Raw genomic sequence first — 25168 nt, 5'->3', positions numbered from 1 at the left:
TTTGAATACAGATTTAACTGATTGCATGCCCTCTATGTATCAAAAGTATCATTTGGTGTATATGGAAGCCCGATCTAATTGTTCCAAGATCAAAAAACTACTATGAGCAGTAGATAGTGACTATAACATGGAGGTCCTGGTCATTATGAAATAAATATAATTCCTATTGTAGGTCAAGCATGAAACTGATTCAAGGTTTAAAATGCCAAAATAAGATGAATACCAAGATATATAGATTCTACTTCCATAATTCTGAACATATCCCTAACTCTTGGTATCTCCTCAAGAATTCCTGAGTTATGAAAAATAGAAGGGAAAGCTACTCAAATGGAAAGTCACAAGCAGACTTGGACACAGCAAGAGTTAAAGATAATATGCTCTCAGTTCCACATAAGACAGATAATATGCAAAGTCAACCTTTTCAAAATAACACCAGAAAAAAAGTAAAAGCTGAAGGCATTCAATAAAAAGGTTTCCTAGTGAACTACTCAGTTTGAGTAAGTATTACTTCATAGGCTACTGGTCTAGAAGAGAGTGAGTACCCATCAACCATTTCCACTAACACAAGTATAATTCATATCTATACTAAGATCCAAAAAAAAGATCCATTATTTCCAGAGGCCTCTGTACATATAAAGAGTTTGCACTTGGGATACTTGAGTTATGGGGAAATTTAATCAAATCTCAACAAGAAAGGTCTTTGTGTCAGTGATCCTCTTACTATGTGATGATATCTCCCTCTTGTTGAATGTTATGATTAAGGAGCAAAGATCACAAGACATATAGACAGAAGTTTATAGAAGGAATGGAAGAAGAAGACAGGGAAAGGGGACGGCATTTCTTTAGCATAAACAATTTAATCCTAATTGTGGAAATATATATAGAAGAATTGCACATGTTTAATAAATATTGGATTACTTGCTGTCTAGGGGAGGGGAGGGAGAGAAAGGGAGAGAGAAAAAATTTGAAACACAAGGTTTTGTAAGGGTCGATGCTGAAAACTATCTTTGCATATATTTTGAAAACAAAAAGCTATTATTGTGATAGCACAAATTACACATGTTGTGTTTTTGTTCAGAACCAAAGTTACAGTGAAGTCACACAACACAAGCAACCTGCCAGAAATACCTCAGATTCATTATGCATTTGATTTTGAATTAATTTTTGGTAGCTGTGTGTGGAAAGTTTCTACTGTTGCTGAATTTTTCATGACCCTCACATTCAGTTATGTGACCCCATATGGTGTTGTGACCCACAGTTTAAGAAACTTTGGCCTAGTTGACAAGGAATAAGATTTGGATTTGGAATAGGAAAACAGCCATTCTAATCCTAGCTCCCTCACCTGCTACCTGTGATTTAAAGCAAATGACTTAACCTTCTGAACTCAGTTTCCTTATGTTTAAAAATAAAGTAACTGGACTTCTTAAGTTCCTTCTAGTAGATGATTCTAACATTCAGCTATAAGTGAAAGGGACCAAGAGCGAATTGAAAATAGCTATAGCTGTGCCTTACTTATGGGAGGAGGGTGGGGGAGGCAGAATTAGGTAGAAAACTTGAATACAAATCCAAAGTATTAGATGATCTGAGTTAATGTTGGAAAAGCTTATATGTAAGGGAAAGAGTTAAAGGATGATAGAGAAAGGCAATTAAAATTAAAGTTAAATGTTGGGGCAGCTAGTGGCACAGTGGATAGAGCACTAGCTCTGAAGTCAGGATGACCTGAATTCAAATCTAGCCTCAGACACTTAACACTTCTTAGCTGTGTGACCCTGAGCAAGTCACTTCACCCCAGTGAACTGCCTCAGGAAAAAAAAGTTACCTAAAAATGCTGAGTCACAATGTTGGTGCCAAGCAGATGAGAGAAAGAGGGATTGATTTACAGGCAGGGTCATAGAAAATTGCATTAATATGGGGATCAGACAGATTCTAGTGTTGACATGTTTAGCACTGACAGATTTACTTTATCCACAGATCTGCTGCTAGGGATTTCCTTTTACACATGTACTGCTCCTACTTTCTAATGATTCTTAAAGGTTTACATGGCTAGGGTACAAACACTGAAAAATCTTAAGATCTAAAAAGACAGCAATGTTACTTCCTAATTATAAATAGCATGATGTTACAATTATAATTGAAAAATTGAATAATGTTTCCGGATAGTTACCATTTTAGGACCACATGGAGAACCATCATTTACAAATGTAAAATCTCTTTGCCCTGGTCGCACTGGAATCCTATGTGCAAGGGATACACATATATCATCATAAACACGTGTATAAATCACAGATACATCACTTCTGAAGAACAATGTTCGTTTTGGCCAAGTACAAACTAATTTTCCACACAAGAGATCCCTACAAACACAAGGCAGAGAAGACAGTTAAATATTTTGATAGCTAGCACAGTATCTGGTACATAATGGGTACTAAATAAACGATTCTTGATTTGAGAGCATTTGGTACTTATTCACATGTATTTGGAATCAAATAAGATGCCTCTGATAATAGAAAATACTATTTGATTTAGAACATTATGCCAAAAAAAAAATTTAAAACATGGTAATATTAAGTATAACATACCAACTTTAAGTTTATCTGCCTACATATGATTGATATTCTGACAATAGTCTTCATTATTCAGTAAAATAAGTATTTCTCAATGGATTACAAAATTAGAGATAGAAAGGACTTTAAAAGGTTATCTAGTCCAATCCTTTCATTTTCAAAGAATCAAAAACTATGAAAATTGGAAGGGATTTAGCACCCATCTTGTCCAATAGATTCACAAAAAAGAATCCTTACTATAACCTACTAATAAAGTAGCCAGCCAGCCTGTGCTGAAGATCTAAAAGGAGGAAGACTCCATCACTTTTGAAGAAAGCCTATTCATTTTGAGGTAGCAATAACTGTCATGTTTAATTAAATATGTCTCTTTATGAATTCTAGTCCTTGTTTCAGATTCTTCCCTCAGGGATATAAGAGAACCAATATAATTCCTCTTCCACATGACAGGTCTTCAAATATCTGAAAACAACTGTCAGGTGCTCTTTATCTTTCCCCAGTTCAACATTTTTAGTCCCTTTAAGCCAATCCTCTTTTAACCAAATATAACCATTTATCAACGAAGGCACAGAGGCCCAGAGAAAGATGTCCAAGATCATAACCTGATGGCAATACAGGTTTACTAATACTACCTTTTCATTGTTTTTAAAGACTTACTCAAATGGACAGGGTTTAAATGAATCTTTTTTAACACCACAGTTTCCAAATCTATCACTTCTGCCATTCATTTCTTCAAAACATGCAAAGGAAGCACCTTTGGAACCTGTAAACATAAAAAGAGAAAGGTGGATTTAAATTCTGAACCCAATTTAACCACAGACTTCACAGATGCACAAAGATTTTAGAGATCATTAAGTCCAAACACTTAATTTTATAGATGAAGAAACAAAGGCCTATGGAGGTTAAATAATTTATTCATAGTCATACATTTAGAACAACAGAAGTGGGACTAGAGTCTAGGTCACTCCTAGTCCAGTGAACTCTTGAGAGTTTTAAAAAACAAACCCAATCAATAAGCATTTAAGCAGCACCTATTATGTACATAGCACTGTGACAGGCCCTGGGGATACATAGATATAAATGAAACTGTATTTACCTTCAGAAAATGTATAATCTACAGAAGGAAACAACATGTAAATAAGTACAAAATATATACACATTACATAGACAGTAATATGGGGTGTGGAGAGGAAGAGGATCAGGAAATGCTCACACTTCTTAAACAACTAGAGATTTTAAGAGACAGAGAGGAGGAAGGAGTATATTCTGCATTTGAAGGACAGGACAAAAGTCATCAGAAAGGAAACACTGTGAAGGAGAACCAAAAAGTAGCCTAGAATGTGGAGAATTGAATGAATAAAAAGTATGGGAAATGCAGTTCAAAAGACAAATTATGGAAATTAAGGGCTTTATATTTTATCCTAGAGACGATAGGATGGATGTCCCTAGAACTTTCTGAGTAAGTAATATGATCAGACCTGTATACTTGAGACATATTACTTTGGCAACTATGTGGAAGATTGGAGAGGAAAATTACCTGGAGCAGAAAGTTATTTCAATAATTATTGAGAGTAGGTGATGATGGGGCAGCTAGATGGCGCAGTGGATAGAGCCCCAGCCCTGAAATCAGGAGGACCTGAGTTCAAATTTGATCTCAGACACTTAACACTTCCTAGCTGTGTGACCCTGGGCAAGTCACTTAACCCCAATTGCCTTAGGGGGAAAAAAGAGAGAGAAAGAGAGTAAGAGGTGATGAAGGCCCAGATTAAGAGTGGTAGTAGGTGGTATAAATGGAGAGAAGGGACACATGAGAGATATATCATAAAGTAGAATGCCAAGACTTGGCCATTTAATGGCTATGCTAAGTGAAGAAGGAGAAAGAAGGTGAGGAAGGATTCAGCTTGTGACTGGAAGGAAAATGTAGGAATATATTGATAGAAATTGGAATAATAGGTAGTTTAATTTGGGGGGGAAAAGATGAGATATTTTAGACACAGTGAAATTTAATATAACCATAGAATATCTTCCTTTAGTCAATAGGAAGATATCCTATAGTTGATGATAATGGGGCGTGGACAATCTCTGACCATGAGGTGATATTATCACAACTTACCAAATATATATGCTCTTGTTCTCCTTCTCTCCCATCTTCAACACACTGTTCCCACAATTATTCCCTCCCCCTCTCTCCCTCCCCCACATCTCTCTTCCTCTCTCTCTCTCTCTCTCAACTTCAAACTCTCTCTGGTTTTCCTTTCAAACTCTACTGGTTCCTTCCCTTCTGTTTTCAAACATGTCCAACTCTCTTAAAAATCTTCATACAACCCTACAAACCCCTCAGACTACAATTTTAAATGCCCTTCTTTTTCCAGATCAAATTCCTAAAAAAATCTGCCTATAGGCATTTCCTCTTTCACTCATTTTTCAAAACTTTGTAATCTAGCTTCCAAACCCATCGCTCATCTAAAATGATTCTCTCCAAAATTAACAATAATCTTTTAGCTGCTAAATTTGAGGGTCTTTTCTCAGTTCTCATCCTTCTTGACCTGTTTGATACATTTGATACTAATGATCACTCTTTCCTACTGGATAGTCTTTCCTCTCTGAGTTTTTATGATTTACTCTTCTTATTGCTGCCAACAGTGACTTTCCTTACACATATATTTGACCATGTCCCTCATTTACAAAATCAATTCCTATTACAGGATAAAATTAAAACAACTCTTCTTAGCTTTTAAAACCCTTTACAACCTGGCTCAATCTATTTTGCAATCCTAATTCCATATTATTCACCTTCTAGCATTCCATAGTTCAACCAAATTTATCTTCTCTCTGTTCCTCATACAAGCTAATCCATCTCCCATTTCCATATCTTGCCACTGCTCATCTACTATGCCTGAAATGTGTACTCTTCCACTTCTATCTCAGAATATTCTTTCAAGATATAGCTCAAACACTACTATCTGTATCAGAGGTGTCATTATAGCTTTCACAGTCATTTGCAGCCCACAAAACTTCCAAATTACCCCGAGAACCAGATTAAAATTTAATTGTAAAATGCTTAACAAAATAAATAGAAACACTATATAAAATGGATAATGTTAAGTTGTGATTTTCTAAGTCAATATGTGGTCCATAGGGATCCATTTTTATTTGAGATTTGAAATGATCAGAGTGGATCTTGTGTTCTTTTAAAATCAATCGTATTTATGGTTAATTGATTTTGTCCTGTTACTACCTAAATCATGGTTAATTAGCCAAACTTCATTCAGAAATTCAGATGTTCTTGATTCTATATTTTCCAAAAATTACAAAAAGGAGATGCCTCCCTCATTTAAAGCCTTACTATTGCTAAAAAAGTTGAAATCCCATTTATTGGTAAATTGACCCTTTACTAATAAATTGGTCATGCTTGGAATTTTGTGCCACTGTTTACCTTATTTTGACTGTAAGTTTAAAACTGTTGATGCTGACATTTTTGCTAATCTGCTAGTGGCCTCATTCCTAAACTTCCTATTCTATATACATAATTATATAATTGTTTCCTCTCATCTTTCAAATAACTGTTTCATTCAATGTACTTGGATCCTCAGAGTCTAGTACATCAGGTTTATGCTAGGTACTTAATAAAAGCTTGTTAATTAATATGTAGTTATAGGTATAACAGTAAAATTTTAGAAATCATTCTAAACACATGCCTCTTATTTTCTTGTATGCATTTATGGATTGTTTCACACACAGCTTAGTTGTACAAGATGAAGAAACTAACCAGTAATCAATCAATCAATCAGCAAGCATTTTTTTAGCACATTACTTCCTCAGGATCTTCCTTTGTAAATGATGGGGTTATATACCAGATTATTTGCTGTTTGGGGAAGGAGAAAGAAAAGAAAAGAAGGGAGAAATAATTTGGAACTCAAAATCTTTACAAGGGAATGTTGGAAACTATCTTTTGAAAAACTGGAAAAAAATAAAATATTATTAAGTAGAAGGGGAAAGAAAGACTTTCAAAGGGGAAAGAAAGACTTTCAAGGACTAAGTTATTTTCACTAATCTTTACAAGGGAATGTTGGAAACTATCTTTTAGAAAACTGGAAAAAATAAAATACTATTAAGTAGAAGGAGAAAGAAAGACTTTCAAGGACTAAGTTATTTTCACTATTATAAATACATGCATTAAAAATAAAGGTCATACATGATTCTCTTCAACAATGAGATGATTCAAACCAGTTCCAATTGTTCAGTGATGGAGAGACATCTGCACCCAGAGAAAGAACTGTGAGAACTGAATGTGGTTCACAACATAGCATTTTCATTCTTTTTGTTGTTTGCTTGCATTTTACTTTGCTTTTTTTTTCTTATGTGGCACAATAATTGTATAAATATATATACATATATTGAATTTAAGATATATTTCTACCATATTTAACATATATGGACAACTTGTCATCTAGGGGAGGGCATGGGTGAAGGAGGGGAAAAATTGGAATACAGGATTTTGCAAGGGCCAGTGTTGAAGAATTATCAACAAATTCTTGTTTTGAAAAATAAAAAGCTTTAAAATTAAAAAAAAATAAAGGTCATATAAGAAAGATGTCATCTGCATCCAGAGAAAGAACTGATAAATAGAAATATCTACAGAATAATTTTACATATATATATATGCTTTTTAGTGTCTAATGGTAGTCATTTCTAGAGTGAGGGAGGAGGAGGGAAGAAAAAAACAAGGGAAAAAATGTACATGATAACTTGGTTGTATATTTGGAAGGAACAGCATTTTGTACATGGTAGATTTTCAGCTACATATCCAGTCAAGTATTATATTGTAGAAATGCTTTTTTTGTTCCATGAATTTAAAAAAGTTTTTTCAACCAAAAAATCCTTTCAGGATTTAGCCTGTCAGTTAAGGGCATGCCCTAACATCATGAAGTATTTCCTTTCTCCTGGTAAAATTCCTCTATGTTTTTCCACTCTTATTAAGGCACTCTGCCTTATAGTATTGTCTTTTCCCTTCTCCTCCCTTCATACCTTGCGGTATCTCCCCTAACTCCACTATGCTTCTCAACTCCACCTCATAGCTAGCTCCTCATAGCTAGCTAACACTTTTGGGGTGCTATGTCCCTTTCAGGAACTTTTTTATATGCTCTCCCAACTCTATTTCATATTTACCATTCCCAGTGTCTATTGCATTCCTTCATTTTGTCTGTAACCCTTTCCCCTAAATAAATCTACCAAAGAAAATTGTCAAAGAAAATTGCCATTGTGGATTCATCACATGACCAAACCCCAACTTTTGGTGCCTGCTATCATCTGGTATCTACATCACCTGCATCATTTTGGTTCTCAAACCACATCATTTGGCACCAAAACCCACAGCACAGATTACATCAAAGACCTCTAAAGTTTAAAAAAATTAGGCTAGATGATTTCTAATAAATGCTTGTTAAATCTAAGTACTTTTCCTTCTCTAAAATACAGATTACAAAATTATAAAATACAAATTCTGTAAAAATACAAAAAGAGCATTTATTATCCTTTCTATCTTATTCTAAACAAAAATATGCTAATAAGTACAATAAGGGTTTAACTGTTAAAGTGTTACCCAAAAAAAGACAAAAAGGAAGAATTATCTGAATAAAATCAAAGACAATATTCTAAAGTGAGATGTCAGGTCTCTAATACAAGACTATCATAAGGAAAACACTTTGCAAACCATAAAGTGCTAAACAAAATATAATTTGTAATAGGTAAAATTAGGACAAATTGGACAAGAGGACCAACTTTAAAGAGAAAAAGCAATAAGAAAAGAGTAATGGAAAGAGCAGATAGAAAGGACAAGCAACATTGCTTTTCCTTTGGCAATGATAAGGATTTGCATGCACAAGAGTTTCCTGACTTTTTTTTGCCACCAAGAAACAAATCATACCATTTTCCCTATTGGATGTTTCCAAGGCACTTTCTAATCACTGAAATGTGGAATCTACATGATTTCCCAGAGTCTCTGTTGCCCAATGCTGGCTAATGAGGGCTTCAATGTTGGGTGTAGTTAGCAGAGGAATTGATAAAAATTATTCCCTAGGGCAGGAAGGGAGAAGACAGTGATAGAAATCAGTTTAGCTCCATGATCCTACTTTCTGGGAAGGTCATCCATTCAGAAATCCAATTTAGGTCAAACCCTGAGATCCACCTTCTGTAGAGGTCTTGGGCAGCTGCACTTGCCATGCCCTGTCAAAAAAACCCCAGTCATATGTTAAATTTTCCCTATTAAATCTACTTTTGGGACATGGCTTCCTGGCTACCCTCCTTTGGGTCGGCCTGGACCTGCATTCTGTCTCATGGTGTCTTTCCCTTTACCCCTCTCCCATGCCACATGGTCTCTCCTAACCCACCATGCCTTGTGATGTCTTGCTGGCTCCTAGATGTGTGGAATTAACTGAGTGAAGATACTTTCATGGGAATATAGCCTTAAATTATACTTTAATTGTGACTTGAGACTATAATAACAAATAAAGCAAAAAAAATTTTTTTAAAAGCTAAAAAGTTACAGGTGTTGCCCCCTCTTATTCCCTACCAATTCTCAATTGGCATTTAAGTACTTCTTTTAAAGGTGATGATGACTTTGAATTCTATATCTATATTTGAAATCTATATCTATAGCAGTTCTCTAGGGAAAGTTAAATTAAGAGTTTATTATTATTGACTTGTACTCTTTTGTTTCTGGGTTAGAGTTCTGAGATTAGAAAGTAAACCCGGACTCCCCCAAACAATGGGAGAAAAAAGGCCAGACAGGGGTGGGAGCTTCTGTGTTCAGAATCATTGATCTTGTGTTTCAAAGTTATGCTTGGCACTCCTTTTGCTGACAAACAACTTGTCAGATGAGAGATGTCCTCTCTCCCATGATTATCATAAACCCCTTTTTTGCTTTTCCTAATGGGGAATTCTACTTCTAAGCCATAAAATTAGCATATCAATGACATGAAGCACCTGATCTCTCTTATGTTCCTATAAATTTATTTTCTTGCTCTTGATTCTTTGCTAATTTCTTTTAGATTTTAGCCCAATTGGCATCATAATTACAATAAACTTTTTTGCCCCTTGACTTAGAGATGGGTTCAAGCTTGCAAATTTTCATGACACTGGTTTGCACCCAACCTCTTGGGGTCTTCTTTTGAACCTCAAAATCTCCTGACCCACTTTTCCTCATTATAGCTACCTAATTCTTTTAGGGTCCCTTTCAGGATTTAGCCTGCCAGTTAAGGGCATGCCCCAACATCATGGAGTATTTCCTTTCTCCTGGTAAAACTCCTCTATGTTTTTCCACTCTTATTTCATATTTACCATTCCTGATGTCTATTGTATCCCTTCATTTTGTTTGTAATCTATTCTCCTAAATCTACCTTTTGTCAAAAAGAATGGACATTGTGAATTTTTCACATGATTAAACCCTAACTTTTGATGCCTACCATCTATCTGGTATCTATATCACCGATATCATTGGCTTTTTTCAAACCTGTCCAGCCTGGAAACCATGCTTTGGTCCACTATTTCAGGCAAACACCACCAAGGTTTCACTTCTTTCCCTGCTTCTTGACCAATTTCTTCACAATCTCACCAGTAGCTTTGCCACTCAGACCCTAAATCATGCCCTGGAGGCTTGAAAGCTCCCCAAATTTCACTGATTGGCCCAGATGACCTGCTTAGTGAAGACCTTGATGTAGGGGAGATACCAGTGACTCTGAAGCCATTTTGACCTAAGAGTGCTTTTAATTAAATTAAATTAAAAGAGTAATTTTAAAATGTAGTAATATTTCTTCCCTTAGATTTTAGGCAAGATATATTAGTGATCCTGAAGCTCTCTGATCATTTTCTAACAAGCTGTCAATGATTTCAAAATCTTTTGACCTTAGAATAGTCCTATAAACTTTACTGAATGTCAGATAGATAATCTGTTGGTCAGTAATGACCAACTTCCTGAGACCACTCCTCAAACCTATCTGAAAGCCATAAAATTAGCAAATAAGTAATATGAAGCTCTGATCTAATTTGGTATAAATCTATCCCCTTCACTCAGATTCCTTGCTAATTTCTTTTGGAACTTAGCCCACTTGTAATGGCATTACAATTACAAATAAACTTTGCCCCTTGACTAGGAAATGGATTCAAGCCTGCAAATTCTTTTGAGACACCTTGCAATACCAGTCTGGGATACCAAACTTCTGGGGCCCCTTTCCCAAACTCAACAACCTCACCTGGTCTACTATGTCAGGTGGACCAATCATGCTTCCCTTCATTCTCTACTGGCCATCTTCTCAACAGTTGCCGTTCAAACCAAAAAACATATCTTGGGATGTTTTATTCTTTAGATCCTTGCTTTCCCAACTGTGACTCTCACTTGGCTCACTATTTCTGGTAGGCTTCAGTCATGCTTCAATTCATTCTCTACTACCCAATAATGTTCTCTATATCCTAGATAGCCACTTTGTTGTGGAACAGGCACCCTCCTAACCTTTCTACATTCACTCCAATTCTCCTCACACACATCAATTGTAGAGCCAAGATCAAATCAACTCTGTTCTTATTATGAATTCATCATATTCATAATGAATATAACATTCATGAGATGTTATCATTCTATTTCCCCAAGGCTCCAGTTGTCAGTACAAAAACAAAATCTAACAATATGAATCAAGTACTCCTCCTTTGGTTAGCTTTCCCCTAAATGTATTGTCTCTACTAATAAAAATATAAGCTCCTTAAGGGCAGGGATGTCTTTGCTTTTGTATTTGTATCCTCAGGGCTTAACAAAGTACTTGGCACACAGTGCTTAATATATGCTTTTACAATCATGCAACCTACTGAATTCTATTTTTCTTCAGAAGGTTCCCTTTTCTATAATCAAATTGTGCTGAATAGGCTTCAGAACCTAAATTTAGTAGAAACCTATATTACCTGATCCAAATATAGCCTTACACTGGTCGTTTATGTTAGCACATAGTCCATTAACACAAAAGGCAGTTTTCTTACGGCAACTTTCACCATTCTGTACAAAAGTATCAGGTACACATTCGTGAGATGTTCCATTGCAAAAATCATTAAAATCACATTCTTCACTTGCTTTAGGCCTACATAGTTTACCTCTCTTGTAAAACTAACAGGAAAAAGAAAAACAAGAAATATGGCATTGTAGCAATGATACTGTAATGGTTAAAAATATCTTTTAATTATCACTGAAGTAAACCTAATATGATCACCTTCATTTTTTAGTCAGCTTGTGATGAAACCAGTTTATCTTTTATTTCATGTCTTTTCAACTTGCTGTTCTGAGGGAACCTGTCACTTCAAACTCTAAACCATATCTCTAAAGAAACAAAAATGTGTTGAAGTATAAAGAGCCTTAGACAAGCAGAAATGCAGGCCTTTGGTGCTATCCAGGAGCACCCTCTTCTTTTCAGTCTCTTTTTAGTTTTCTTGACGCTATTGCCTAGCAGTTCTTCTCTCTGTGTGAACTCTCCTCAATCTCTTTTGCCTTCTAACTATAGATGTCCAACAGGGTTCTGTCCAAAATCCTCTTCTCATCTCCTTCTATATTATTTCACTAGATGTTCTCATCATTTCTTATGGATTTAATTATAATTTCTATGCTGATGATTCTCAAAACTATCTGTCAAGCCCTTATCTCTCTGCTGACCCTACAGTCTCACAGCTCCAACAGTTCATTGCATATTTCAAACTGAATGTTACACTGGAATCCATAAGTTTATTTCTCACAAAAACCCTCCTATTTTTCTGACTTCCTTCTCTCTATTGAAGGTATCACCATTCTTTCAATCACTTACTCAGGCTAGGCATTCATCTTTGACTCCTCACTCACTATCTCCCTTCCCTTATCAATCAGTTGCTAAGTCATCATTTCTTCCTTCCTAATATTTTTCATATATATCTACTTCTCTCCTCTGACAGTGCCATCTTCCTGATGCCGGCCCTCATCACCTCATACCTGGATTAATGCAATAGCTTTCTGCTTACTCTTCCTATCTCAAGTGTTTGCTCACTCCAGTCCATCTTCCACTTGACTATCAAATTGATTTCCTAAATCAGAGGCCAACCATGTCATTCTGCCTATTCAATAAACACCAGCGCTCACTCTCTGTAGGATCAAATACAAAATCCCCTCACTGACTTTTATGTTTTTCCAATCTTTTTATATCTTTCTTTCACATAGATATATGTATATGTCATGTTTGTAATATATGTATATATATATATATACACACATACACACACACACAAATATATTGCTTATACATTTTTGCTTCCATGTTGTCTTCCCCATTAGACTGTGAGCTAACTGAAAGGGACTTTTTTTAAACTTTTGATATATATACTTTCATTGATTAAATAGTGTCTAGAAAATAATAATTAATAAATAATTTCTGTTGATTTGAAATTATGATTATATGATTTTTGTTAGCATTATTATATTGATAGTAGGACCAATCCAATAATTAAAAAAAGAAGAATCTTTTACTGACAAGATGCTAGGTACATATAGATACACAAAAATATAATTATCAATTTTCAGTTAAATAGTTTATATTAATGAAGATGTTAAGATGAATTAAAACCACTTATTAAGCACCTACTATGTGCTAAGTACTGGGGATAAAAATACCAAAGTGATACTTGTCATTGCCCTTAAGGAGCTCACATTCTAATATGGGAAATAACATAACAAGGAGGGGGAAAGATTAAACGTAGCCTGTTAGATTGACATACTCTGTCCAGAATCAATGACAGATTTGATTTAATTATAAATGAAAAAGTGGAAAACTAGGTAGAGAGGAAGAAGTCCCTTTTGTGTGATGAACTAAACAATTTTCCATTTGACCACTAATTGCTTTTAGTATTATGAATACTAGACAATTGGAAAACATAATATGAGAAAAGGCTTTGGAAATGAAGATTTTAGAGCATTTTTTGAACTCCAGCATAAAGAGACTTAGGTAGGGAACCTGGAGAACATATTCCCTAGGAAATAGAACTGCCATCAGTTATAAGGACAACTACAAGAGATATAGAATGTAGGAAGAAGACAGATGGTGAAAGAACCATACAAAAAAATAGAAATCAGAATTATCTGCAAAAGCTGTTAAAAGTTTAAACTGCAAAAGAAGCCATGATGCATAGTTATCCAGATGAGGTAAGGAGGAAGGCCCAAATGATAAGATTTGAGCTTTCCCTGTTAAAACCCTACCCTGCATAATACTGTAAACAACTGAAACTATACAGATTTGTGGAAGAATTGATCATTAGTGAATAGTTATTTTCTTATGTTATTTTCTACAAGCTCTGATATAATGTTGGTTTCTTTTAATCTTTAAATAAAATTTATAATAGAGTTTTGAGTCAGGTAATCTTTCAATGCTCATAAGGGATCGAAGTTCCATTACTGCTAGGAGCAATTACTCAGAGAAGTCAGAACTGTGTATGTACCTAGAAAGAGTCTTTGGCAAAAGGATTTATTTTTTAAAATATGAACTATCACTTCAAGATTAGCATTTTCAAGTAAAGGCAAAAGATACACTTTAAGCTTTAAAGGACCTGAAACAATTTATCAACAAAAGTCCATTGCTTAAAAGAGCAGTGAAAAGATGTCCCCAAGATGGGAAAATGAGTGCCAGCTGAATAGCTCAGATAACCCTCTTCCAGTAATGCCAAACACTGAGGACTAACCAAACAACAATCAAGAAATCCAAGAAAAATTTTTAAAAATTCATTTTGCAAGCTCCTCACAAAGGAAACCTTTCTCCTTATACTATCAAACTTGGTGATTTCCTTAGCTCCCAGATGTTCAATGATCATCTCTGCATATGATTCCCAAACCTCTATATTCAGACCCACTCTGTCTCTTAAGAAGGTCATGATCACCCACTACTTCTTAACTGGAAGTGCACAGGCATCTCATATTCAAAATATACAAAAGAGAACTTGTTCTCTTCCTCTCAAACCTTCTATTCTTCCAGACTTTCCTATTGCTGTCAAAGATATAACGATCATGACAGACACCCAGATTAATAGCCTCAGCACCATCCTCCTCTCCTCACTTTCACTCATCTCATCTATCCAAATGGTTGTCAAATTTTATCATTTCTACCTCCACAAAATGTACTATACTTATCTTTTCTCTATTCACAGTCACTACTACATTAGTGACCTTAGTCTCAACTCTTCTCCCCGGAGGTATGATGACAATAGTTTTCTAAACAGTATCCCTTCTCCAAGTCTCTTCCTCCATACATTCTCTACAAAGCGGCCAATGTGATTCTCTGAGAGTTTTCCTCCTCTCCCCACCTTTTCAGCTCATATCCTATTAGCTGTTTTCAGCTACTCTCTTCCTTCACCCTATTTCACACAATAAGGTGACCCTTCTCCTTGCCAAGAAAAATATCTCTATTTGCACAAGTAATCCCATTCCATCTCTTCTTTCTCAGAAAATTGCCTTCACTAACATGCCCACTTTTTCACTTATTTTCAGTCTCTCTTTATCAGCTGCTTTCCTACTGCCCATAACCAAACCTATATACCCCATTCTCAAAACAAAACAAAACAAAACCCTCATTTTATTCATCCATCCCTGCTACTTATTACCCCATGTTTCTCCTTTTTGTGGCTAAAATCTCTGAGAAAGTGATCTACCATAGATAATTCTACTTCCTTTCCTCTCACTCCTACCCAATAATCCTTCTCATTCTCCATTGCTGGATAATTATCAAAATCACATACATTAAATATGAGTGTCCTACAGGGCTCTGTCCATGGTTCTCTTCTCTTTTATACTATTTTATTTGGTTATCTCATCAGCTTCCAGGAACTTAATTATCATTTCAATGCTGATGATTCTCAGATCTACTTATTCATCCCTAACCTATCTGCTAACAAAGAGACTCATATTTCCAATTGCCTTTTGGATATTTCAAACTGAACATCATATATATATATATATATATATATATATATATATATATATAATAAGCCCAATATACTTCAAACTGAACTAATATTTCCCTTTTCCTAACTTCTACATTACTATTAAGAGTTACCATTAGGGCAGCTAGGTAGCACAGTGGATAGAGCACCAGCCCTGAAGTCAGGAGGACCTGAGTTCAAATCTGGCCTCAGACACTTAACACTTCCTGGATGTTGGACCCTGGACAAGTCACTTAACCCCAATTGACTCAGGAAAAAAAAAGAGTTACCACCATCCTCCTAGTCACTAAGGCTTACAATGTTAGGTGTCATTCTTGACTCCTCACTGTCACCCCTCTTATCCAATCTGTGGCCAAGTCTGCTAATTTTATCTTGATTACCCCCCTCATCATATATATCCTTCTTCCCCCAACACTGCCACCATCTTAGTACAGGCCCTCATCACCTCATGCTTGGACTACTGCAATAGCCAAAAGGTGAGTCTTCCTGCCACAGTTCTTCTGCACTTAATTTATCTTTCACTCAGTTGCCAAAGTAATCCTCCTTAAAAATTCAGGTCTGACAATGACCCATCACAGTGTCTCCTTTACACCTTCAAAAGCATATGCAAAATCTTGTTTGGCTTGCAAAACCTTCCATAATCTGTGACTCCTTTCCAATCTTTTTATATCTTATACCCCACCCACACACACATAGTTTGAAATATGCAAACACATACAAATTTACCAGACTCCTTTTCTTTCCTCAAACAAAACACTCCATCTTCTAATTACAGATATTTTCATTGGTTGTCCACTATGCCTGGAATGCTCTCATTCTTAACCTCCATTTCCAGGTTTTCTCCAAGTTCCAACTAAAATTCTGTATTTATAAGAAAATTTTCATAACCTCTGTTAATTACAGAGATTCCTATCTTTTGGCCCTCTCCAATCTATCCTCTATATATCTTGTCTTTACAAGTTATGTGTATGTTGTTTCCCTCCCAAAACTGAGTTCTTTGAAAGAATAAACTGTCTTTTGGCTTACTTTGTATCCTCAGTGCTTAGCACAGTGTCTGGACATAGCAGACACGTAATAACTGCTAGTTGATTTATTACATATATAATAAATTATGTGAATATATACTTATATAGCGTTTATAATATAATTCTAGTTTATAATTTTAAAATCCCATAATATATAAGTGTAAATTAAATGTTATACAATATGTAAATATTATATAATTACAAATCACATATTAATTATTATTAATAGTAATAAATATTATACAATTATAAAATATAATATATGAATACAATCATAAATATGTATATATAAATATTTATATATATCCTCCTTCCAGAAATAATTGCGCCATATTCTTAAGATTATTGTTAAGAATATGGTTTGATTCATTTTTATATGTCTGTTCTGAGCTAAATCTCTACTGATTGTCTATGTCTAATTAACCTTAACCTATGCTAGTTATTTTCATTTCTATTCAATCTCAGAATTTTACCTATAGTCTGTCTATATGTCTCACAGTCCTCATTAGGCACCTTTACATCTCTTGCTTTCTCTTCCTGACATCTAACGAAAGTGTTTTTATTTTACTTAACAGACATAATATGGGCAAGTAACAAGAAGATCTCAAGAATACTGGGACTCAACAGATTTGGGGACATAGTTAAATAACAATTTCCCAAATTCAATTAAAAATTCAAAAAGCATTATTCAGGACCTATTTACATGTTAAGCACTATTCTATGATACAAAGATGAAAAAACACCAGTCCCCTCTATAACTTATATTCTATTGTAATCAAGTGAAAAGTATATACTGAAATATTTTAGAATGTGTATCTTGATCTTACCTGACAACTACTTGAGCAACATGGTCCAAAACCACATTTTGCTGATGGTTTCAATTTACATGTCTCCATAACACAACAATTTTTAAATTTACACATGGGATATTCCTAGAAATAAACACAAGTTATAAATAGCATAATTTCATACCATGCAGGGAAAGAGGGGGAAAAAGTTCACAGGACTTCTCTAAGAAATACTAAAAAATTACTTAAATTCATAAACAACTCTTCTGCTAGATTTTATAGCTCAGGGCTGTTCAAAATATGGATTATTTCAAACATACACAATAAAACTAACAGTTTTCCATAGCTGAAATCCTTAAGGGATTTACTAAATTTACTAAATGGCTAAAAAAGGATAAATTTAGTCTAAAATGTTTCAAGATTTGTCTCTTATTTAACAAATCTTTGCTTGTAATCTTACATTAATTTACTTAGCAAACTTTTTTTTTTAAAGAATTGAGTCTCCATATTTCATTCATGCTACTCACACATATGCCAAGTTCCACTTTAATCAGCAGAACACTGAACTAGCTCTGTTTAAGATCTGGGGCAGTTTGTCTTTAGGCAATCTGATGGCCTTCCTCTTGTGGGAGTTCACTGAATTAAACTTAAGACACAGCAGCTCAAAAAGACTGAGTTCATTAAATAATCTGTCAGCCTCAGTCTCCTCAGAAACAGATTTTGCAGGCATACCATAGCCTTTCTTTAAAGACAAAACAAAGATAAAATTCAGTTGAATCTTTGTCCAGATTTTCACAATTTCTAAATTAGTAAAGTCTGAATTAAATAAAATTTCGTTTCACTATAAGCAGAATGGGCAGCTAAATGAAGCTAAAATGCATATAGCACCAGACCTAGAGTCAGAAATTCACATTTTCTTAAATTCAAATGTGGCTTCAGACACTTACTAGCTGTGTGATACTGGGCAAGTCACTTGACCCTGTTTGCTTCAGTTTCCTTATCTGCAAAATGAGTTGGAGAAGGAAATGGCAAACTCCAGTACCTTACAAAACCAAATAGGATCATTAAGATTCAATCAAAATTGGAAAAAAAAACTTAACCAAAGCTTCTTAAATTGTGGGTCATGAATTCATGTGGAGTTGTATAACTGAATATGGTAGTCATGACCCATTATGAGTAAATGTTTAATTTGCATATTTATTTTATATACCTGAATACCCAGGGTGTCATGTAAAAATTTCTCGTGCAAAAAGGGATCATGGGTGGAAAAAGTTTAAGAAGCCCTGATATATTTACAAGGGCCCTTATGCATTAATTCTTGATTCTAGACATTGTTTTTGAACTGACAGTTTCCCCCTTTTAATGCCTTCACTTATGACTAGCTCCTAGTCAGTAGTGACTTAATACTTTGTTAAATATACTCTCTACCTATACTATAAAAAATATTCTAAAAAACAAATTGCAATAAAACTTCTAGTATCTGGAATTATCAATAAATGAGACAATATGGCTGAGTTTGGGGGAAGTAGTTTAGGACATAAAACATATTCCAAATCTTTCTATTTCAACATTTTTTATAAAGATCTTTCTAGAATGTACTCACTAAAATAATGTTTTTTTTACTAAGATTCATTATCTCTATTATTGTGATACATATGTATCATATAAATGTAGTTTTGTACAAATAAATCTAGAGTGAATTAGTCAGTAAACATTTAAGTGCTACTATGTGATAGGCATTGTGCTAAGCACTAGAAGTGAAGTATATAGAGTTGCAATAAACCAACTGTGTAACATAATGTCTTTCTGAAAAGTTTCAGGAAAACAGATTTAGGTCCATGTTTAAAAGAAAAAGACCCCCAAAATAAAACAAAGCAAAACAAAACCCTTCCTAGTTTTTTAGAAATGTACAAAAAATAGAATGGGCTGCCTCAGGAGGAAGAGATTCTGTTTCTCTGTACCTATTCAAATAGAAACTGAATATAATTACTTGAGTATGTTACTGACAGGACTGCTGTTCAAATCTCTGAGATTCCACCTCTGAGATTCTGTGAAATTAATAAGTTAAAAAAAAAGGCCAAAACTATTTTCCTCAAGTTGTATTCTTGCTTTTCAGAAAATCAGCTTTATGGTCATAATCACTACTTTTGACTTATCTAGGACATTCAAAACATTATCTACTATTTCTAGGCAAGTAGCACAACGGATGCCCACAGCCCACAGAAAATTCCAAGAAAATCAGTATCCACATTATTCTGTTCATATTTGTCAGTTTGTTTGTGAGATATGAAAAGTTTCATTGACTAAGAAACCACCGACAACTCAGGAATCAAGAGACATCATTTTTTGTATAAAGTATGAAGTTGGACAGTGGAGTCATGAGTGAGCAAAACCCAATCCTCATGCCCAAAGAAATAAAAATCAGACAGATTTTGTAATTCTGTAATACAGGGGGGAAAAGTAGGCAAGATTGAGGATTAAAATAAATATGAATCATTGAACTGTTCCAACAATGAGAAAAGTCATAGAAGATGGAATTCAATGAGGACTCTGTTACCATGGTGAGGATTTTCTGGCCTCTGGCATAGTCAGGTTAGTACAGAGTTTCCATGTTTGTCTGTTCATTAACTATGAATGGATAGGATTCACCCATGATAAGAGTATCCTTCATTAACACAAAAATGTTGGCTGGTGGCCTCTTCCTGTAAAGCCTATTAATGTGTCATTCTCATCAGAAGGAGAAGCATGTTACAGATCACAGTGTCCTCAATTTAGAGTTGGAAAGAACCCGAAAGGCCACCAAGTCCAGCTTCCCATTTTATGATGGCGACAATGGCTTCCTTCTACCAGGTAGTGATTTGCCCAGCATTCAGAAGGGGCTTTGGCATTAGGCCTCCTCTCCTCACCTTTAAAAGGAGAAGACTGAACCAGATAAGTACCAGGCTTCTCATTCAATAAGCATGATCCCTAGCAGCAATTCTTTTTTTTTCTGTATCTTTTTAACATTTTCCTTTGAATAAAATTCTTTGCATAAGCAACATTTAAAACTGTTTCTTTAATGTTATAACATAACTGAAATGCATATATAGAGTTCCACACAACAAATCTATTTCCTTATTAAATATTTTCTATAAAACTTCATATTCTAAATACAATTCTAGTTCATCAGGAGTCAAAGAACAAACACTTGAGACAACTTGAGAAATTAGTCATCCTACTCCCTCAGGTTAAACTCTTCAATTATTTAACAATGAGAGGCCTCATATCACAAATAAACAGAAATAAAAACAGAATAATGTGGATAAAAGTTTATTGGGAATCTTCTGTGGGCATCTATTATATTAGTCATTCAGAATAATTAGATATTTTCATGAAAAACTATGGCTATGAAATGATCTTTCACTCAAAATGAAAAAAAGTAATAGAATTAGAATAATGTTTTGTCTATCTAGTCATTAATCTGTCATCTACATTCCATAGACTGTTCTTGTTTAGTCATTTCATTCATGTTGGACTCTCTGTGACCCCATTGAAGAAACTAAGTCAAATAAGGATAAATGACTTGCCCAGGTTCACACAGCTTGTCTGTCAGATCTTCCTGACTTCCTAGCACTCTCTCCACTGCACTACCTAACTAGCCCTCTATGTACTGCAGATAAGTGTGTAATATTTCTGAACATTCCAAGATAATAAAATTTTCCATTTATCAAAGACTTTATTTTATGGGAACCTAGAGCATTAGCATTTGTGAGAATAATTAGGCCTTATTCTGCTTTTACCATGAGTGCTTGATTTTCTAACTCCTCAAGAAAAAAGATAGCAAGCCCGACAAAATAAAATTGGTTTTAGGCATTATAAAAATTTTAAGACATTAAAAAGTGATCCAACATTAAATCTCAAAAGTGACACACAACTTTTCTAAAGCATCATAATTGGCTTTTCTTCACCAGCTATATCCTTCTGCGGTATTATATTGCATAATTTTTCATTTTAAATGCCTTACTGTGAATGATAAAACCAAACTATCTTTACAAAAATATGCAGTACTCAACAAACCTTTTCTCATTTTAAAAGTAAAATGCCTTTTCAATTTCACTGAAAGAAATCAAAATACATTTTAAATTCCCCACTAAGAATCATCCATATAAAATAATCTTGGGCCTCCAATATTGTATGCATAATATGGCACTGTTCAACAATTTCAGATGATTCAAATATTGTAAAAAATAGTTGTCCTTTCTAAGTTTTGAAAGCATAGAAGAAAAATTATATTAATACTATATCCATTCAATAATATTTTTCTTTGCTCACATGTTTGAAGTCATACCTATTTCCATTTTCTTTTAAAGTTAATATAACTTCCTTATACTTTTGCTGTTTGACTTTCACTAAAAGAATATGTGGAATTCTATTTCTGCCAAATCAATCATCTATACTAGTAACTAAAAGAAACTGATTCAAAAGTTTTCATCTCTCCCCAGTTCTCCTCCTGAACCCTTTTATTTTAATCCTGATCCCTCTTAATCACTCTATAATAAGTGAAACTATTAATCAGATCTTATTTAAATTGTTATTACTCTGCTCTGCTGGTTTTCCTCCTACTTGACTATTAATTTTCTATCTCTTTACCAGATCTTTGCCCAGTTATACCCACTAATGATGGATGTTTGCAATTCCATCTCCCTTTCCTCCCACCAATCTGACTAAATAATACTTCTGCCTTCTAGTCTCCCTCACAAAGTACCCTGTGAGAAAAGACAGAAGGTAATATAAGCCAAGTGAGTGAAATTATCACCACATTTAAGATTAACAATGCCCTTCAATTACCAATGGAAATAGCCCTGACTTTGAATATAAGAGCCCTATAAACTACTGTGCCCACCTAGTCGAATGAATAACAGCCCTATTTCTGGTTTGGACTTCTTCAACGTCATTAAGGGAAGTAATACTCTATGGAGATCACTTTGCTCAACAGCAGCACCACCAACCATTAATCAAAAGCCAAGATGAACTTGTAGGCCAAGAGCCCTCACAATTGCAATGCCTCCTAGACCAGAGCTTCTTAAAATTTCCACTTGCAATTCTTTTTCATCTGAAAAATTTTTACATAACCTCAGGTATATAGATATATAAAACATATACAAACTAAACATTTACTTATAATAAATCACAAAAAAATTTTAAACAATTCTTTGATATACATATAATTTTTCCATTTATTAAAGATGAAAGCAAATTTGCTTACCAATGAGTTGCGTAGGAAATTTTGGAAATGTTGCCACATATAAAAACCACATATAAAGTTGGCTGCTTTTTGTCAGGGCAAGGGCCTTGATGCTATTTTGTTTCCTTAAGTGACTGTCTCTTTGTATAACCAAGGAACTCTTTAACTGCTTCAGGAAGACCTTCTGGCCAATTCTGGGTGAGAGATGTGGCTGATGCAGCCCAGAAAAGGAACCAGCTTTCCCCCCAGCAGGGGTCTCAGGCCACAATTCAAGAGTCTGGACTGCCTTAAACTCCTTAGATTTCATAAAATTCCCTGAGTGTGGCTAATCAAACCCCATTGTTGACACTTATGAATAAACTGAGTTAAAATAAGAAGGGGATTCTGAAATGTGGGGGTGGAGACGCAGGTAGGGGATGTAGGCATTGTAAACCCTGCAGTGCCCAGCTAAAGTAGAAGCAGTAGGGAAATGCAAAACGGGAATAGGAAATAAAAGCTATTTGTTACAGTGAGGCCCAATGATTTTGAACACCAGCTTTGGCAAGAACGTTGCTATTAAAGATCCTTCCCAATTCACCAACAACTTCATGGGTTCTTGTTAAGATGCTTGTTTCTTACAACATCTAAGTGTCTGCTTATTTTTACATAAAGAATTAAATCTTGGCAGAATATTTGATGCTGCACGAAGTCGAACATTCAGAAACCTTTTTACTTGTTGCCAAATTTTTTGACGATCTCCATATTCTGTTATACGGTCCCATTATGTGGTAAAGACCCACAGTTTAAGAGGCTTGGTACTAAACAAGAAGTTTAGTTGCTTCTAGCGCAGTCCTTGCAACCCTGGTGGAAACACACCCTCACAGGTGCTTCAGCAGGTACTAAAGCCAGTACTTCAACATTGCTATTGAAAACACAGGGGTGTACAAAAGCACCAAAGACTGTTGCGCTTTCTTTTTCATTTTGAATTATTTCATAAATGTATTTTTCATATTCCTCATATTTGTCCATCTTACCTGCATTGTAATAGTCCATTTTTTTAGGATCACAGGTTAATGGAAATAGACATTCAGAGTTGAAAGAAACTTCAGGCTAAAACTAGTGAGTTCAGTCTCCTCATTTTACAAATGCAGACCCTGAATTTCCAAGACATGAAGTGATTTACCCAGCATCACAAAAGTATGAAATTGACTGAGGGAAAATTGAACACATTGAACTTATCTGACTTCCGAGTTATATCTTCAATTTATTATTGGATCTTTAAATTGTTTTTCGTTTTTATAACTGCAAATAATGCCATTATCAATATCTTTGAAAACTTAGCTTTTTAAATTATATTCTGCTTTTATTGTATACAAAGAACCATAATTGTCATATACTGCATGATTACTCTCCAAAAAAATTATAATTTGCAATCTCCTCAGCAATGAATGAAAATAAATATTTCTCTACAATACTACTAGCAATTAGTTTTATTGCTCTTAGTTATTTTTTTCCATATGGTTGGGATAAAGTGGTCTCTCATAGTTTTAAGTGGATTAAGCATGTTTAATTAAGCATCCACTTAATCATTTTCTCAATGATTATAAACAATTTGTTTCCCTATTGAAAAGCATTTTTATATCTTTGACCTGTTATCTACTATGAACTACAAGTTATCTATAAATGTTTAACAATTCCTCATATACTTTAGATGTATATTGTAATTAAATGTACTTTTATGTATAAAATTTGCAATAAATATTTATCACAATTTGTTATTTTCTTGTGATGATTTTTTGAGGTCTACAGAAATGCTCTTTCTAATGTAGTTAAGTATCTCATCCTAATAAATTATATCTTTTTGCTGACTAGGAAAAAAGTCATGTCCCCAATACAACTGTCATATATAATTTCTTTTTTGGTTCCATCTTTTTTATAATTCCTTTTTAAAAGATTTAAATTTCTCAGCTACCTGGAATTCACTAAAGTTTTTCTTATATGCTTACTTCTTACATGTATACACTTTTATTTTTACAACCTTAAAAGAAATGACCCTATCTCTTACTTCAACTATTACATGTACATATGAAAAATACAAATAGAAACCTTTTCACTAAGTTTCCAATATTTAGTACTAACCTCTTTAGGGCCACAATCACACTCTTCATCACCTTCCACAAAACCATCTCCACATACTGCATCTTCTTTGTAAACTGGTGTCACATATGGCTGATTTTGAAGACATTCAACTCCACTCTTTGAAGTGAAATGTTTAAAGTCTTTCAGACTGCAGCTACTAAAAACTTTTATACCACTGGAATGCCTAAAATTAAATTATATTTCTAAGTAAGGAAACAGGATTACCTTCACACAAAAAAAACTAACAGAAAAATGTCTGTGATAATGACAAAATTTACAATAACATCTTCCATAGAAAATGAAAAAAATTCATGGAAAGACCTGTTATTTTATAATTCATATCAAATTCAATTTTGCTGCAACTTTCTCCAAGATATTGCTTAAGAAATGTATCATATTACTAAGTACTCATTAGAGTATAAGTTTATCATTCACCTCCATTTGTAAAGGACAGATCAATTTTCT

At 34.4% G+C, this 25168-nt stretch overlaps 1 protein-coding gene across 5 annotated transcripts in view; it reads right to left on the bottom strand.

Moving 5' to 3' along the window:
- Positions 1–25168, bottom strand: part of LOC100920255 (disintegrin and metalloproteinase domain-containing protein 18) — a 112997-nt gene that overhangs the window by 57643 nt on the left and 30186 nt on the right. For all 5 annotated transcript variants that reach the window (XR_004231757.1, XM_031950731.1, XM_031950732.1 and 2 more), the window contains 5 exons: positions 24704–24887; positions 17401–17505; positions 11511–11709; positions 3219–3324; positions 2165–2354 (listed from right to left, as the gene is read on the bottom strand). Coding sequence is in view for 4 of the 5 variants with exons in the window: in XM_031950731.1 (XP_031806591.1) it covers positions 2165–2354; positions 3219–3324; positions 11511–11709; positions 17401–17505; positions 24704–24887 (784 nt within the window). In the remaining variant the exon portion in view is untranslated. The remainder of the gene's footprint in view (positions 1–2164; positions 2355–3218; positions 3325–11510; positions 11710–17400; positions 17506–24703; positions 24888–25168) is intronic.

Source organism: Sarcophilus harrisii, chromosome 2 (genome assembly GCF_902635505.1).
Source record: "Sarcophilus harrisii chromosome 2, mSarHar1.11, whole genome shotgun sequence".
NCBI classification, from domain to species: domain Eukaryota; kingdom Metazoa; phylum Chordata; class Mammalia; order Dasyuromorphia; family Dasyuridae; genus Sarcophilus; species Sarcophilus harrisii.
This window is presented reverse-complemented; position numbering and strand designations above follow the sequence as displayed.